The sequence below is a fragment of the Mastomys coucha genome, unplaced genomic scaffold (assembly GCF_008632895.1).
Source record: "Mastomys coucha isolate ucsf_1 unplaced genomic scaffold, UCSF_Mcou_1 pScaffold3, whole genome shotgun sequence".
Lineage (NCBI taxonomy): Eukaryota > Metazoa > Chordata > Mammalia > Rodentia > Muridae > Mastomys > Mastomys coucha.
The window spans coordinates 62,545,487-62,561,721 of record NW_022196909.1 but is presented as its reverse complement, the minus strand read 5'-3'; the positions used below and the strand labels follow the sequence as shown (position 1 = coordinate 62,561,721).

The 16,235-nt window shown below is 53.8% G+C and overlaps 1 protein-coding gene across 1 annotated transcript in view; it reads left to right on the top strand.

Annotated features, from left to right (window-relative positions):
- Foxp4 (forkhead box P4) overlaps positions 1-16,235 on the top strand; it is a 55,131-nt gene that overhangs the window by 30,061 nt on the left and 8,835 nt on the right. Inside the window, exons 3-9 of the mRNA XM_031347043.1 lie at positions 4,200-4,295; positions 11,322-11,444; positions 11,963-12,049; positions 13,691-13,838; positions 13,945-14,158; positions 14,376-14,480; positions 15,161-15,248. Of these exons, the coding sequence (XP_031202903.1) occupies positions 4,200-4,295; positions 11,322-11,444; positions 11,963-12,049; positions 13,691-13,838; positions 13,945-14,158; positions 14,376-14,480; positions 15,161-15,248 (861 nt within the window). The remainder of the gene's footprint in view (positions 1-4,199; positions 4,296-11,321; positions 11,445-11,962; positions 12,050-13,690; positions 13,839-13,944; positions 14,159-14,375; positions 14,481-15,160; positions 15,249-16,235) is intronic.

The following is a 16,235-nucleotide window of genomic DNA, read 5'->3' as shown; positions in this document are numbered from 1 at the left end:
CCTCACCCCACCTCAGCCTGCTTCACCCCACCTCAGTCTGCCTCACCCCCACCTCAGCCTGCTTCACCCCACTCCCTTGCCTGTACTAGAAGCTTGGACCTATAGTTTTGCTTACAGTCTTGAGATCCTTTCAGGAGAGGCCCTGTTACCTTGGGTCTATTTCCTTGTCTTTAAAGTGAACATAGGTTTGTTGATTGGTTTATTTGTATATGAATGATCTATCTTCATACACACCCAGAAGAGGGGATTAGATCCCATTACAGATGGTTGTGAGCCACCATGTGGTTGCTGGGAATTGAACTCAGGAGTTCTGGAAGAGCAGCCAGTGCTCTTAACCACTGAGCCATCCCTCTGTCTCCTAAGTGAACCTGGGGTGCTCCTGCCGAGTTCTTTTAGTGTCTACAGACATACTTTGGCTCTGGCACTGTGGGCCTCTGAGCTACCCTGACATTATACAGAAGTTGGATACCACAAGGCTTGCCTTTGAACTAGGATCAGCCTGTGCCAGCCTTCCACACTTAGCCTGGACCCCTGTGGACTTTGTGTGCAGGGATGGGAAGCTCACAGCTGCTGACAACTTCCATGCACATAAGGAGCTCCTGGACCATGAGGTGACTTAGGCGGTAAAGGGCTTGCTGTGGAAACCTGACCTTCTGAGTTCAGACCCCAGAATCCATGGAAAGCAGAAAGCAGATTCCACGAGGTTATTCTCTGATCCCTGTATGCATACATGCATGCACTTAGTGTGCACACACTTGCAAACGGTGGCTTCACTCTGGTCAGCATCATTAAAGTAGGTGAGCCTGGCTTTGAGGTCAGGGTCCAGTGCTTCCATATCTCAGAGACTGCAGGTCCAGTGGGTTCATCCATCCCTCAGTGGCGGGGCGGAAAAGACCTTGACACTCGTGTTTCACACTGATGGAGAAATGAAACACAAATGAAGCCCCTGTGTCATAGACCTGCCTGATCCAATAGGCAAGCAGTGTACAAAAGGCAGCCCAGGGTTTGGGGATGCCCAAGGCTCCCAGAGCACTATCGTCAGCCAGGGCCTAGATGTGTGGACAGCAAAGCCCATGGCATAAAGTAGAGCCCAGAAGAGCAGTCATTGCCTACGGATCAATATGTGACATTGCCGTGGCCGTCCAAGGAGGGGAGCTTGGAACACAGCTCTGGGTTCTGCCCACACCTCATTTGGCACCTACAGTGGGTTCTTTAGGTGGTATTAGGTTCCTGCTGGGTTAAGGCTGGCTCTAGGCAAGCATGAGAAAGGAAAATACTTTGTCCACCATCGGCTTCCCATCACCAGGCCAAGGCCTGTGTGTGGTGGGAATAAGAGGGTGAGTTAGTGAATGAATGAATGAATGAATGAATGAGTGGGTGACTAGGGTGCCTGGAGACGTGATGCCTGGCTTCTGGTGCTCCCGCATCTCTTGCCTCCCCAGCACAGGTCAGCTTTCTGCCTGCTGTGGGAGTTACTTCCAGTCCCCTCTGCCACATGTCACTTCCTGTGTGCTGTCATGCTATAGGAACACCTCTCTTTCTCTTCCTTGTCCCCTGATGAGCTGGCCCTCCAGGACTCCAGGACTTCTCTGGGTGGCCTGCTCAGAGCCCCACAGCACATGAGGTCCTTCCATGTGGGGTCAAGGAGCCCCTACCACCTAACCTGACCTAGCACACAGTAGGTACTTCATGCTAATGAAGGTGGGGAAGAGAAGGGAGACAAGGAGCAGACAAGTCCTGTCAAGTAGAATGGGAAGAATTTGACCCAAGTGGGAGATGCCTAGGGCAGGGGGGAGGGGGGAGGGCAAGGGAGCTTATGAGGTGGGGAGCGGAGGGCCTCCATTGCCCCCACCCTGTAAATCTTGTAATTTCATGCTCCAGGGAACCACAAAGTAAGAGAGTGGGTGAGGAATGAATTCAACTCCCCTGCTACTCTGCAGCCCCAGAGACTGGGCAGGCTCCCCCGCCCTTAGAAATTCCTCTGCTGCTATCCCCCACATCAGGGATTTGTCCCCTTCACACTGACCAATGTCTCTTTTGAATCAGCTGTGCTGGTCAGCTCTGGGGTCAGCCCCAACTCCCACAACCTCGTCTCTGACCCTGGCTGCCCTTTCATGCTCTGTCCAACTTTAGAGAGCAAGAAGCATTCTGTAAAGTTAGACGTGGAGGCCAATAAGAGCTAGGCCACAGAGGCCAGACAAAATACCTTCCTGTGGGACCCTAGGCCACCTCCATATATTATAGGAAGCTTCTCTTCCTACAATCTCAGTCTTTTGACCCAGGAAGGTCAGATTTCTGCCTTTGGGGAGAGGCAGTGTTCTGACTCCGCCTGGAAGTCTGGAACATTTGGAGCGGGGAGGAGCTGGGGTGGTCAGGGTCCAGGGCTGCCGAGGAGCACGCGTTCCCATAGATACACCAGTGCGTATTTAGATAGTGTCCGAAAGTAAACTAGGCTGAAACCCCAGGAAGCTGTGCCAGTCAACACTGGGAAGGGCCATGCAGGTGGATTGTATATAAATAGTTACCCTGGGTACACAGTGGGTGCTCAGAGGGTGTTTGCCAAGAGCTGTTGAGTGTCCACCACACACATCCCTGGTACTGCAGGAGCCGGAGCCGGAGGTGTAGCTCAATGGGAGAGTGCTTGCCTAAGGATGCATAGGAGGCCCTGGGCCTGATCACACAGGGGAAGCATGGGAGAGAGGGTGCAGGGAAAAGGAAAGAGTTTTATCCTAAGAGATTCTGGGGTAGAAGAGTGGGACCCATGTGAGAAAGAAACAGGTGTGTGTAGCAGTGTGAGAGCCAGCCACAAGTTGGGCACCTTCAGCTAACAAGTGTGGGCTGATGGGGACAGCGGCTAAGTAGGGAGCCACCTGGGAATTACTGAAAGAAAAGGGTACGGACGTCCTGAATGGCAAGGAGGCGGCAGGCAGGCATGGGTCTTTCAATCCCTCTGAGTGTCCTGAAGTGGGTAGTGTCCCAGTTTTAGGGATAAAGGATAAAGAGACGTAAGCACTGAGACAGGAGATGACTTACCCAAGGTCACAGCCAGTGAACTACGGAGCTGGGAGTGCTTCCCATATCCGCCTGGTGCCAGAGCCTTGCCTCCAGGGCCTGCTTCAGCTGTCTAGGAGGCCTTTAGCTGACCGGACAGGTCTCTACTGTCACCACCTCCACCTCTGAGTCTCAGGGACAAGGTCTTGGCTGGGCCCATATTTCTGGCCCATGTTCCTGGGTCTCCTTGACCCTTCAGTCTCAGGCGAGACTTACCACTCCCCACCTATCCCTAGCTGCACCCCCTTTCCACATCCTATTCCTGTGATCCCCTTGGCTCTGTGCTTTGTCACTGTGGCCACCAAGCCCAGGCACCCATGTGACTAACCATTTAGACACAGCCTTCATATATGATCAGTTTCCTTGGGGCCAATGACCCTTCCCCTCCACCCACATGTGCACCCTAGCTGCAAGGCCAGTCCTGCTCTGCTCACTCCTATAGCTCTTTGATTGACACCCGCCCCTCCCCTCCTTAGATCAGACTTCCTGGACTGATCAGCTGATCTTGGGACAGGTTACTTACTTAACCTCCTAGGGACTTTGCTTCCCCAGCTGGAAGAGGAAGCTGATAAGCTACCTCACGGCTTTATAAAGGAAGAGCAAGAGCTTGCCTGCAGCCCTGAGCGATGGCAGTGGATTTCTGAGTTCAAGCCCAGCCTGGTCTCGAACATAGTGAGTTCCAGAGCAGCCACAGCCTTTCTCAAAAATAGATAGATAGATGGATGGATGGATGGATGGATGGATGGATGGATGGATGGATGGATAGACAGACAGACAGATAGATAATCTGTAAAGCCCCAGTCTCGTGGAAGCTCACTACCCTGAGCTCTCCCTCCTGCACTTTTACCTAGAGTCCTGTTGACCCTTGACCCTTTCATTTGTTGTCTTAATTGAAAACCAATGGACTCTGAGCCCCGGGTGAGTCCTTGAAGGCTGCACTCCGATCCTATTCTCAGTGACTCCTACCTCCATCCTTTACCCCAAGGTCATATGGACCTGTGATCCTCACTACCTTCTGCCTTCCTCCTTACTGCCCGACCCCCTCCACCCCCACCCCACCACCACCGCTTCCGTGTACTCATCCCTAATCCCAGCCACTTCTGAAGGCATTGCTGGGGCCTCTCACTGACTCAGCCCCTGTCTTACAGGCTCTCCAGGTGGCCCGGCAGCTCCTGTTGCAGCAAGCCTCCAGCCTGAACTCCCCGGGGAACAATGATAGTAAACAGTCGGCCTCTGCAGTGCAGGTGAGAAGGGGGGACCCACCCGTACTAGGCAGGAGTGGGGAGGGCGACAGGGCTGGAGGGGTTATTCTTGGTGGGGTGGGGGCTGTCAGAGACCACTCAGAGCACCAGACTTTCCAAGCTCCGTGCTCCTGAAAGAGTACAGTCAATGCAGGGTGGGGCGGACACACTAACACCTCTCTTGTCTCCACCTGAGCGGCCAGGGCTAGGTCTGCCTAGTTTCTTTGTCTGCACCTCTCTGGACCTGACTCACTGGGGTTCCTCCCACTGGCTCTCTGGCAGTCCTCCGTCCTCCCCATGTGTTACCCTGTCCCTAAACTGAGTCTAGGTCCCTCCCAGGTTTCTCAGTTGAAGAATCACTATGTCTCCCCTCCCCCCACCTCCCCCAGTCTCTCCCCATTTCCTGTCTCTTGACATCTCTCTGTCTCTTCTGTTTTCCTTTGCACAATCTGCCCTTTTTTCCCTTCCCCCCTCCCCCCCAGCCTGTCGGTCCATCTGGCTGGCGGGAGGGGGAGGGGGAGGTGCAGCCTGGCCTTCTGTTTACCTTTTGTGTCACAAAGAACTTGGGAGAATTGCAGACTGGGTCCCACTGGGTCACTACTGGCAAACCACCTTCCTCCCATCATCCCCCCCCCTCCCTGCAGCCCCCTCGCTGCTGGCGGGGGCAGGAGAGGGCTGGGGGCTGTGGAGAAGATTAAGCCAGGCTCTGAAAGGAAGGTTTATGTAAGAGGGAATGGGGTGGGCACTGTGCAGTGTCGATCCTGAGACCTCTGGGGCCCAAGGGGACCTGGAGGACTTCGGAGAACAGGGACTTGAGGTAGGTTCAGGGTGCTCTCAGGATGCAGGCCCGGCGCCCAGAGACAAGTTATCTGTGCTTGGGTTTTCTTTTTAAAGCGTATGTTTGGAAAGGGCTTTGAAAAAGTTCAAGGTGCCAGACAGCTGTGCAACCATGACCAGTCAGTGGCCTCTGAGCCCAATCTAAGCACTCCTAAGATCTTCCAAGTTGGGCGCTGGCAAAGGGGTGTGGCTGGGGGGGAACCACAAAGTCTGGAGAGGCATCGGCAGGAGGGAGTGGGGGCAGATCTCTAGGGATGTCATACAAGGTCTCATAGGATTGGGATCTCCCCATGGATCTTCTCTGGGTCTACAGCAGCCCTCCCCATGCTGGCCTGGCTTAGGACCTCCTTGTAAAACTGGGGTGTTGAGCTGTGGGACGGGACCCTGACCTCCCCCGCCCCTATCTGCAGTTGGAAAGTGCCTCACGAACCCCAGCAGGACAGGAGGAGTTGGGTGGCTCTGGAGGAGAACCAGCATCAGGGGGGACAGCTGGGGGCTGGGGTGGTGATCTGAAGGTCACCTCCTTAGCAAGCCTTCTCTGCCAAAGAGAACTGCTGTGTTGGGCTGTAAGAGAGAAAAAATATTTCTCTCTTTACTTCCTCACCTCCCAGGAATCAGCCCCCCTCCATGCATTCAGCAGATACCAACTACTTTTTTTTTCTTTCACATGTGTGCCCATGTGTGCATATTTGTGTGCACATGTGAGCATGTGTGTTCGAAGGCCAGAAGGATAACCTCCCGGGTCATCCCCAAGATAGCCTCAGGATCCTCACCGCCTCCCCTGAGACAGTTACTCAGTAGCATACTGGCTACTAACAGGTCCCAGGGGTGGGTGTTGAAGTTCAAACTCCAGGACTTCTCAAGCACTTAGCAAATGAGCCACCCCACCCCTTGGAGTGCTTATCCAAGGCTGGCCCTCATACCCACGGGACAGCCGGCTATTATTAATCCATCTACAAATGAGAAAAAAGCCAAGGCTTTGAGAGGGTGTCTAGTCCAAAGTCACTCCATGCCCTAATTTCTGTTTCTCTGGTGAAATACCTTGGAACAAAACACTTTAGGAAAGAGTGGGTTTATTAGGCTCATGAACCCAGGCTACATTCATTACAAGGAAATCAAGGCAGGAACTCAAGGCGGCTAGGCATATTACACCCAAGAGCAGAGAGAACGAATGCTTGCATGCCCAGGGATGCTTGCCTTCTCTCCTCTTAACACAGTGCAGGGAGCAATGCCAATGTGCATTTTCAGGCTAAGTCCTACCCCCACACACCTGACAATTAATGTAATCAAGACCATCCCTTACTGGCACTCCCACCGGCCAACCTGATCAAGACGGTCCCTCACTCCCTCATCGGGACTCTATCCTCTAGTGATTCTAGGTTGTGTGAAGTTGACGATTAAAACCATCCGTCACACCCAGCAAACAAGGGCAACGGGCTTCAAAGCTCAGTTTTATGAGGCACCTCAATCAGAGAAGTCACTGAAGCCCCTGGGGTCCCAGGGATGTGAGGTCCTTGGGGCTGGCTGAAACCGAGCTTCCCCCACTCCTGTTTATCCTGCAGCCAGTTTTGATCTCCGTGTCTCCCACCTACAAGCCATCTTCACTGTCCCTCCTTAGGGACAGTGGCAACGCTATCCTCAAGTGGGACCCTGGGCCTAGGAGCCTAAAAATAGTTTTCCTGTGGGCTCTGGGCAGGTGGGGAAATGGGAGACTAAGACTGGCCCCTTACCAGAAATTGTGTGCCATGGATTTGGGACTTGTGTGACATGGGTCACAGCGGGAAGTTGTTGGGGCACCATGGGTGCATTCTACCCAGGCTACTTGTCCCTTACCTCATTTACTGTCTTCGTGCAGTCATCATCAGTGAGGCCGAGGGGTATCCATCTCTATCGACAGGGAGAAATCACTAGGGGTGAGCAGGCACCAGGAATTTCGAGGAGGTAGCCTCAGGTCAGGTTCATTGGCTTGTCAGCTCCACAGGTCCAGAAGTTGGGCCTTTTCCTTGACTGTGTTTTATGGAATTTTCTCTTTTTCTTTGTTTTGTTTGAGAAAGAATCCCAGCCAGGCCAGGTTGGAACACACTTTCAGTTACAGCACAGCATCCAGGAGGCAGAGGCAGTTCAGGACCAGCTTGGTCTACAGAGCGGGTTCCAGGAAAGCCTGGGCTACACAGAGAAAAACTGTCTCAAAAACCAAACCAAAACAAAAGATAGGTCTCATGTAGCCCAGGCTAGCCTCCACTTCTGTAGGTAGATATAGAGGAAGGGGACCTTGAACTTCTGACCCTTCTGTCTGTACTTAAGGTTAAAGGCATGCACCCCCACCCTGGTGTGTGTAATGCTAGGAGTTACACCCAGAGCTCTGTAAACATCTGGATAAGTGCTACCACTAAGCTATATTCCTACCCTCCGTCCCATCCCCGTTTAATTTAGTTCTTTGGAACAAGGTCTCATGACTGTAGTCCTGATTGGCCTGGAAGTCACTATATTGCCCAGGCTGGCCTAGATTTGAGGTAATCCTCCTGCCTCAGACACCATGTGCTGGGATCATAAACACTCCACCTCATTCCTGGCCACTGCTGTCTTTCCTGCATTCAAAGAAGGTGGAGGGCTAGGGCCCGAGCAGAGTTCTCTGAAAATTCAGCCAGCATTCTCCCTGCCATGGCTGGGAGAATGGGCCATTTCACTGCCTAGGCTGGTCTCTAGACAGGCTCACAGCTGTTGAGCCTCCCAGCTGATCAGTGTCCATACTGGCCCAGCCCAGTGAGTCTGCAGAGATGCCATGAGAGGAGGCCTCCACTCACTTCAGAGCCCCACTGAGCCAGCCACCTGGAGACAGAACACAGGGCGAAGGCTGTCTAGGTGTCCACCGAGGCTTCTGCAGCCAACTGGCAAGAGGCACAGGGGCCAGAAATGCCTTTTAAGTTCATCTCTTCTATTCCTCTGCCTCCAAGAGAGAAAGCCCCAAGGAAGAATAGGTCACAACACAGTCAGTCATTCACACCTTGGGTCACAACACAGTCAGTCATTCACACCTTGGTGCCCAGAAGGATCCCGGGGTTCTCCTACTGGACAGAATTCAGTGGTTGCTCTGGACATTCAGGAAGAAATGGCTCACCCACCTGCCTGGCACCTGCTTAAGTCAGCAGCATCTTCATTTTCTCCTTCCTGAGGCGGAGAAAAGAAGGTGTTCAAGTCCCAGGGGCCAGGTAAGGACAATGATGCTTAGGGATTTCAAAGAACAGTGAGGTGGCTTGGTGGGTAAAAGTGCCCGCCACCCAAGCCTGGCTCCAGAGTTAGAACCCATGGTGGGAAGAGAACCAGCTCCCTCAAGTTGTCCTTTGTCAACTCTCTCTCTCTTTCTCTTTCTCCTTCTCTCCCTCCTCCTGTCTCTCACACACATATACATACAACAATAATAATAAAATTATATTTTTAAAAGAAAAAGAATAAACTAGGCTGTGGTGGCATACACCTTTAACCCCAACACTGGGAGGCAGAGGTAGGAGGGCCTCTGAGTTCAAGGCCAGCCTGGTTTACAAAGCCAGTTCCAGGACAGCCAGGGCTACACAGAGAAACCTTGCCTCAAAAATCCAGAGGAGGAGGAGGAGGAAGAGAAGAAGAGGAGTATCTCTCTAAGGCTAGGCTGCTGGGGTGTCTGCAGACAATGGAGCTAGGGCCTGGGCCTGCTTATAGGTGCCTAGAAGTGAGTGGGTGGCAGCTCAGGGACTCGGGCAGGAAGCACCCCAACACTGCATATACCGTGGCTGTCCTTCCCTTCCTCTTCTCATGGGGAGTCCCAACTGAGAGGTTGCCATGGCTCAAGCCCGAGTTCCTCAGTCAGGTGACCTAGGTTCCTTGACCTGGTGCTAACTGTCCTTTTTCTTTTCGTTTATTTATGTAATTATTCATTTTTTGGATTCTCGAGTCAGGGTCCCTCTGTGTAGCCATGGCTATCCTGGAACTTGCTTTATAGACTAGGCTGGCCTCAAACTTAGAGATCCACCTCCTGTGTGCTGGGATAAAAGGCATGGGCCACCCCCACTGCCTGGCAAAGATGTTTCATCATCATCATCATCATCATCATCATCATCATCATCATCATCATCATCATCATTATTATTACATATTCTGGATCCTAGTCACATGTATCGCAAGTTATTCTCAAACTCAGTATCTACTTGAAGATAGGAGTGGGCTCATGGTTCTCTGCCTCTGCTTTCTAAGGCTTAGCGTTACAGTACGCGCCACCACACTTGACTTTATTCAGTGCTGGGGTTCAACCCTAGGGCTTTTTGTATGCTAGGCAAGTGCTCTACCAAGAGTCACATCCATAGCCTTGGGGTTAAAGCTTCAAAGAGGGCAGTCACCCTGAGAGCTGAGCCACATGGCCCAGTCCCTGTCTGCTATCCTCTAGTCCTGCCTAGAGCCCTGTCCTTTGTAGACAAGAGCTCAAATCCCAGGGTTGTCATAGCTTTCTGACCTGTCCGATTCACTTCTGGGTAGGAATGGAACCTAAAAACAAAAGCCCACAAGGGTGTGTGTGTGTGTGTGTGTGTGTGTGTGTGTGTGTGTGTCTGAGACTAACAGCTGGATTATCACCCTTCCTGGGGGCTTCAATACAGACCTGGGCTCTGAGTATTGGGGAAAGGTCAGGAGTTAGCTCAGAGTTGAGGCCTGAGATGGGGCATGGAGGGGAGGAGGCAACTCCCCTGCCTCACAGGCCAGGCTGGGGTCAAGGGAAGGGTCCCCTAGACACCTAGCTGGTCTCCACCCAGGACCTGCTTGCTGACTTCTTCCTGACAGCCCATCCCCCTCCCCTCCCTCTGGGTCCTAGAGCCTAGTCAGTTGAGAAAGGCCTTTCAGTTCAGGGGGCAAGTGCTTGGCTGAGCTCCTGTTGTGCCCCAGGTCCTGCATTAGGGCAGGGAAGTAAAACGTTAGTCATGTGTGTGTCAGGCTCACAGAGTGGTCCCTTGGGAGCATCTGGCTGCCATTGTAGGATTGTGTGGTGGCTCAAATTTCATTGCTGTGTGTGAGGGAGCTCAGAGAAGGTAGACCAATGGGAAAATATGTCACTGTTTTTTCTAGAAGCCATTTTACTGTAGGTGAATCCTGCGCCACCTAGAGAGTGCTAACAGGATTAGGAGACAGACAGCCCCTCTGTTTGGGCTTCAGGGGTCCGGAGTTCATTTCTTGAAGGTCAGTGTTTGAGGACAGTGACATTCCAGAGAGGGCAAGTGACTCTAAGCCTGCTGGCCTACTATGCTGTGCACTCTACTCACATGCACAGTCACCAGAATGGTTCCAGGAGTGTGTGTTCTTGGGGCCTCTGCTCTGGACCACCATGTGTGAGACCAGACGGGCTCGTGTCAGAGTGTGATCATGTCAAGTATGCTGCTTTGGGGAAGCCAGTGGCTTCTCACCTCTGGCTGGCCCGGAATTTGCTATGTCCACTGTGGCGCTCCAGGCAGTCATCACTGTGTCCAGAGGTAGGGCAGCTTTTGATTCTGTGTCAGTTGCTCTCTTACGCAGGCTCACCTTGGCTAGCAGTCTCAAACATGCTAAATAAGAGCTGGAAATGGCCCAGTGGCCTGCTCTAGTGCCATCTAATCTCCCACATCTGGAACCAGGCATCCCTCCACCACAGCCATTCTAGTCAGCCACTGCTACGCGCTAGCCTCTGACTGCCGTTCTTGTTAATCCTCTGGTAGCTTGAACTGGTTAACGCTTTTGCTGGTTACCGTTTATCAGAGAACGGTAAATCATATGTCCAGAGCCAAAGCTCTGCCGAGTGTGTGGCTCATCCTGTAATCGCAGCACTTGGAAGGCTGAGGCAAGAGGCGTTCAAGACCAGCCTGGGCTTCAGAATAAGAATGTCTTCAAATAAAACAAATGAAGTATAGAGGCATAGATCTGTGATCCCAGCACTTGGGAAATAGGAAGATTAGGAGTTCAAGCCAACCTGAGACATATGATGACACCCTGTCTCATCACTCCCTGGAAAAAAATAACAACAACAACAACAATAATAATAGTAATAAAAAAACATGTCAAGCAACAAGTCAAAAGAGACACTGCCCCATAGGTGACAGAGCCAGAATATGAAGCCAGGTAGGTGCCCTGGGAGCTACTCTGCCACGCTGTGGGTGAGGTGCTGGGCCCTGCCTCTGACTCCCAGGGTGAACCCCACAGGTGCCTGTGTCAGTAGCCATGATGTCCCAGCAGATGCTCACCCCCCAGCAGATGCAGCAGATCCTGTCACCACCTCAGCTGCAGGCCTTGCTGCAGCAGCAGCAGGCTCTCATGCTCCAGCAGGTGAGTCTAGCCCCAGGGCACACACACACCCATCTGTCACCCCTACCCCACCCCCACTAAGCCTCACTGAGAACCGACCTAGGCTGCAGCAGAAGCCAGAGAGACTACTGCCCATGCCAGGTGGATAGATCTGCATCCTTCATTCCCCCTGCCCCCATCGCTCACCCCTACCCAACCCCCGCTAAACCTCACTGAGGATCAACCTAGGCTGCAGCAGAAGCCAGAGAGACTGCCCATGCCAGGTGGATGGATCTGCATCCCTCCAGGGCTCCTGGGACAGTCCCTGGTATTTCCCACCCTTCTTTCTCATGTGCTGACCTCACTTTAGAACTCTGAGGGAGCAGGCTGAAGTACTGGAACATGCCTCCCCATCCCCAACACACACACTCTGACATGCTGAAGAGATTAGGTCTCTGTCCCTGCCTGGCCCTGTTCACTGAACTCACCTGTCTTGCCTGCAAGGAGGGGCTGGGTTTGCTTCTAGCAGCCCTGGAAACTGCCCCCTCTTGCTCCCCCAGCTGCAGGAATATTACAAGAAGCAGCAAGAGCAGCTCCATTTGCAACTCCTCACCCAGCAGCAGGCTGGAAAACAGCAGCCCAAAGAGGTAAGTGCCTGGGGGCCAGCCTCCTTCGGTGATGTCCCCTGAGGGCTCCAGTGCCAACACCTACAGCCTAGCCTTCTCCTCTAGCCAGACATAGCCAGACAAAAAGAATGGCCTTGTGGGAAAAATAGAAAACCAGGAAAAAAAGTTGTAAGGAAAGGTTGAGAGGGACAGAGACAGAGAAAGTGAGAGAGAGAGAGAGACACAGAGCAGAGAGAGTGAGAGAGAGACAGAGACAGAGAAAGTGAGAGAGTGAGAGAGAGACAGAGACAGAGAAAGTGAGAGAGAGAGAAAGAGAGAGAGAGAGAGACAGAGAGACAGAGACAGAGAAAGTGAGAGAGAGAGAAAGAGAGAGAGAGAGAGAGAGAGAGAGGGAGAGAGTCAGGGGCGAATACTCACATGCCTCCAACTATCCCTAACCGTCCTTTCCTTGCCTCAGACCATATTGTCTCTGCACATGTGTGTGGGAGTGTGTGCAAGCCATCAGATGGGTCTGACGGTCTTTGCTTATATGCAGCAGATTCCTGTCATGCCATCTCTCCATGTCCCCTGGAGAGCCAGTTGTCCCATCCTGAGGACTCTCAGCAGTATACCTCCCTACCTCAGCCTGCCCTAGCCTCTATCCTGTCCCATGATGCCTTGTGCGGCCCTCACCAGTTGATCCTTGTAATTCTCCAGCCCAACCTTCTGCTCCATCTTCTACCGCAGTTCCTCCTGAGAGGCTACATCGAGTCCCTCATGTCCACTTCCCGGTTGCCCCTTCCCAGAAAGCTGCTCTTGCTCTGATAGTAGCCAGGTATCCCACCCCCTACACCCTTCCAGTGTGCTATCAAGTGCTACAGATCTGGTTTTGATTCTCTAAGCTGTTTATCCTCGTGCCTCAATGAATTACCACCCCAAATATACACCAGCCCGGCAGGCAGGCAGGCAGGCAGAGAGATCCTTACATCCCCAAACATTGAGGACGTGCTTGGCTCTCTGGGCTCAGGAAACTTGCTGACAGCCTGACTTGTCAGTGCCTGTGTGAAGAACCGAGTGGGGAGAGGTGGGGGAACATATATGCAGGAGCTTGTGTCTGGGCAGCAGTGACGTCACTCTCCTGGGACTCAGCTGAGGCTGGTCATGTCCCATCCACTCCTTTAGCACTGTATCTAAGCTAGAACGGGATTGGGGGAGGGGGATGAACTCTCCCCCACCCCAGAAGAAGGGGGCCCTGAGCAAGTGGGAACCGTCTCCTCCAGGTGGGAGTGGTCCCCAGATCTGACAGGCTCATGGATCACTGTGATGAGAGAGACCCCACCACCACCACCACCCACCCTCCCCAGCACACAGCTGCAGCGTGCATAGCAGAAGCTGCCGCCAAGGAGGAGGAGGGAGAAGGGAGGGCGTCGTGCTGCGTGTCTGGGTCTGGCTGTGTGTGTTTGCGCGTGTGCGTGCGTGCGTGCATGCGTGTGTTTACTGCGAGAAGGCATGCAGCCCTATGGAAGCTGGGCCGGGAGCAGAGAAGCTGCAGCTGCAGACGCTACCACGACAGCTCCAGGGGCTGACAGGCCCTGGGAGGGGGTGGCGGCAGCGTGGGGGCCAGATGGCACGGCTGAGGCCAACGGCACCCCTCTCTGCCCACCCCCTCGGGCTCCCTCCCAGGCTCTGGGGAACAAACAGCTGGCTTTCCAGCAGCAGCTCCTGCAGATGCAACAGTTGCAGCAACAGCACTTGCTCAACCTGCAGAGGCAGGGGCTGGTCAGCCTGCAGCCTAGCCAAGCCTCAGGGCCTCTCCAGGCCCTCCCGCAAGGTGAGCGACGCCCCACCCCGCCCCCAACCCCACAGCTTTCACTAAGCCCCGATAAGGCACAGGCCCTACGACGTGCTCCTAGCCAGCCAGCCTCTGTCTCCCGCAGCAGCCGTGTGCCCGACAGACCTGCCCCAGCTGTGGAAAGGCGAGGGGGCCCCGGGGCAGCCTGCTGAGGACAGCGGCAGGCAGGAGGGGCTGGACCTCGCCAGCACGGCTGCTACTGCTACCTCGTTCGCCAGCCCCCCCAAGGTCTCCCCACCCCTCTCCCACCACCCCTTACCCAACGGACAACCCACTGTGCTCACATCTCGGAGAGACAGGTATGGATGGCACATGGCAAGGCTCTGCTCTGGGTTGCGCTGGCTGTGGTGGGGACCTGGAGGGAGGGGCTAGAGCTCGAGCTCCGGGAGCCAGGAGTTCACCTCTTCTCTGGGGTGAACAGAATGCTAAACCAGTCATAGAGACAAAAGCCAGGGCTGCTGAGGAGAGGGCATCCGGAGCTCTAACCCCCTCACTACCCTTTCCCCCCCCTTCCAGCTCCTCCCATGAGGAGACCCCCAGTTCCCACCCTCTTTACGGACATGGGGAATGCAAATGGCCAGGCTGTGAGACCCTGTGTGAAGACCTCGGCCAGTTTATCAAGTAGGTATCACCCAGCCCTCTCTCTGCAGGAAACCTCTGTCCAGCCTGCTCTTGTCACCTGGGGTCCTAATGTCCTAGCAGAGCTGAACCAAGCAGAGCCCAGCAGTGGGGTGGCCTAGCTCTGCCACTGCTTTCCCTGCCACCCCCCATATCCCTGCTGGCAGCTTCTCCCCCAACTCTCCCACTCCAGAGCAGAGGTGTCAGAGGAGAAAACCTATCTCTCCGCATCCTGGAGAGTGATAGCCTAGGACGGCCAGTGGAGGACAGGCAGGGTGGGAGGCAGACAGGAGGCTGGCAGCAGGCAGCCAGCTGCCACCACAGTGCCAAGTTCTGTCACTGACTGATTAACTCCGCCGTCTCCCAGACCCTTGCAGCATCAGGGTCAAACAAATTGTTTTCACGCTTCGTCAGAGGTTTACTTAATTAGTTCATTTGCAATTAGATCTCTCTGTAGCCCGGTTTTAGCTAAGACATCAAAGCAGGCTGAGGGGAAAGAAAGCGTCCTCAACTGCCGCACACCCCCCCCCCCTTTGTTCCAAACGGCTCTTCTTTGTATCTCTTCTTCTGTCTGCTTTTCTGGCTAAGGGCTGTCTGTCTGACAGACTTGGGGCTTGGAGGATGGGTTAGAGAGGTAGGAAGACCCAGAGCTCACTCTTTTCCCTGCCCTCCTCCTCCCTAAGACACCTCAACACAGAACATGCTTTGGATGACCGGAGCACGGCCCAATGCCGCGTGCAGATGCAAGTGGTACAACAGCTGGAGATCCAGGTGTGACCCGAGGGTGTGAGGGAGGGTCCTGGGAGGGTCCTGTGATCAGAGTCCATCTTATGCTCTCGAGGTCTTATTTACCATTCTGTGAGGTGAGGACGGCTGAATGGTGAGGCTGAGCCGAGGCCGAGGCCCCGTATGCAGGGAGCTGTTTTTATATGCTACATAATGTAAAAACAAAGCTAATGTACAGGCCTGCTCTGCGGTGTGCTTCCTGAGCCATCTAGGTAGCTCAAGGCATCTTCAGAGTGGTCTGCCTGCAGGATACTGTCATCTCCATATAACACAAGCCTAGGGAGCCCGAATAACTTTCAAGTAGCCACTCAGGAATGGAGGGACTGGGGTTAGCACCCTTGCTCCGGCTTCAAGTCCTTAAGAGAGTCACAGAATCATCCATCTCTGTCTAACCATCTCTGGCTCCTCACGGGGTGCAGAGAGGGTGGTTGTAGAAGATGCATCAGATTTATGAATGGTGGAAGTGAATCATTCACCCATTTCCACACACCTCTTCAGGAGTGAGCCAGGCAGGCATGGGGTGTTGTTCAGCCATCTGTGGAGAGGAAGGGCATATTGCTGTGTATAAGGTGGTGTGAGCCCAGGACAGCTGTGGGAGAGAGCTTCACACCCAGAGGGGCCAAGAATGGCCAAGGCCTTTAGCAAGTTTTCAGAAGTGAGGCTCAGAGGGAATAGGTGCTTCTGGGGCCGGAGTAGGGGGAGAAGGTACATGTGCTTATGTGTGTGAGAGAGACAGACTGACAGACAGACAGGGGAAGGGGAGGAGTGTGTGTCTGTGTGTGAGAGAGAGGTAGAGAAAGAAAGGGAGGTAAGTGTGTGTGTGTGCATGCATGTGCGCAAGTGAGTGTGAGTGTGTGTGTGTAAGAGAGAGAGAGGTGGGGAGAGGGAGGTGTGTGGGTGTGACTAAGAGGTGGGAGAGGGGTGTGGGGGGGAGAGAGGTGAGGAAAGGGCGGTAAGTGTATGTGTGTGTGT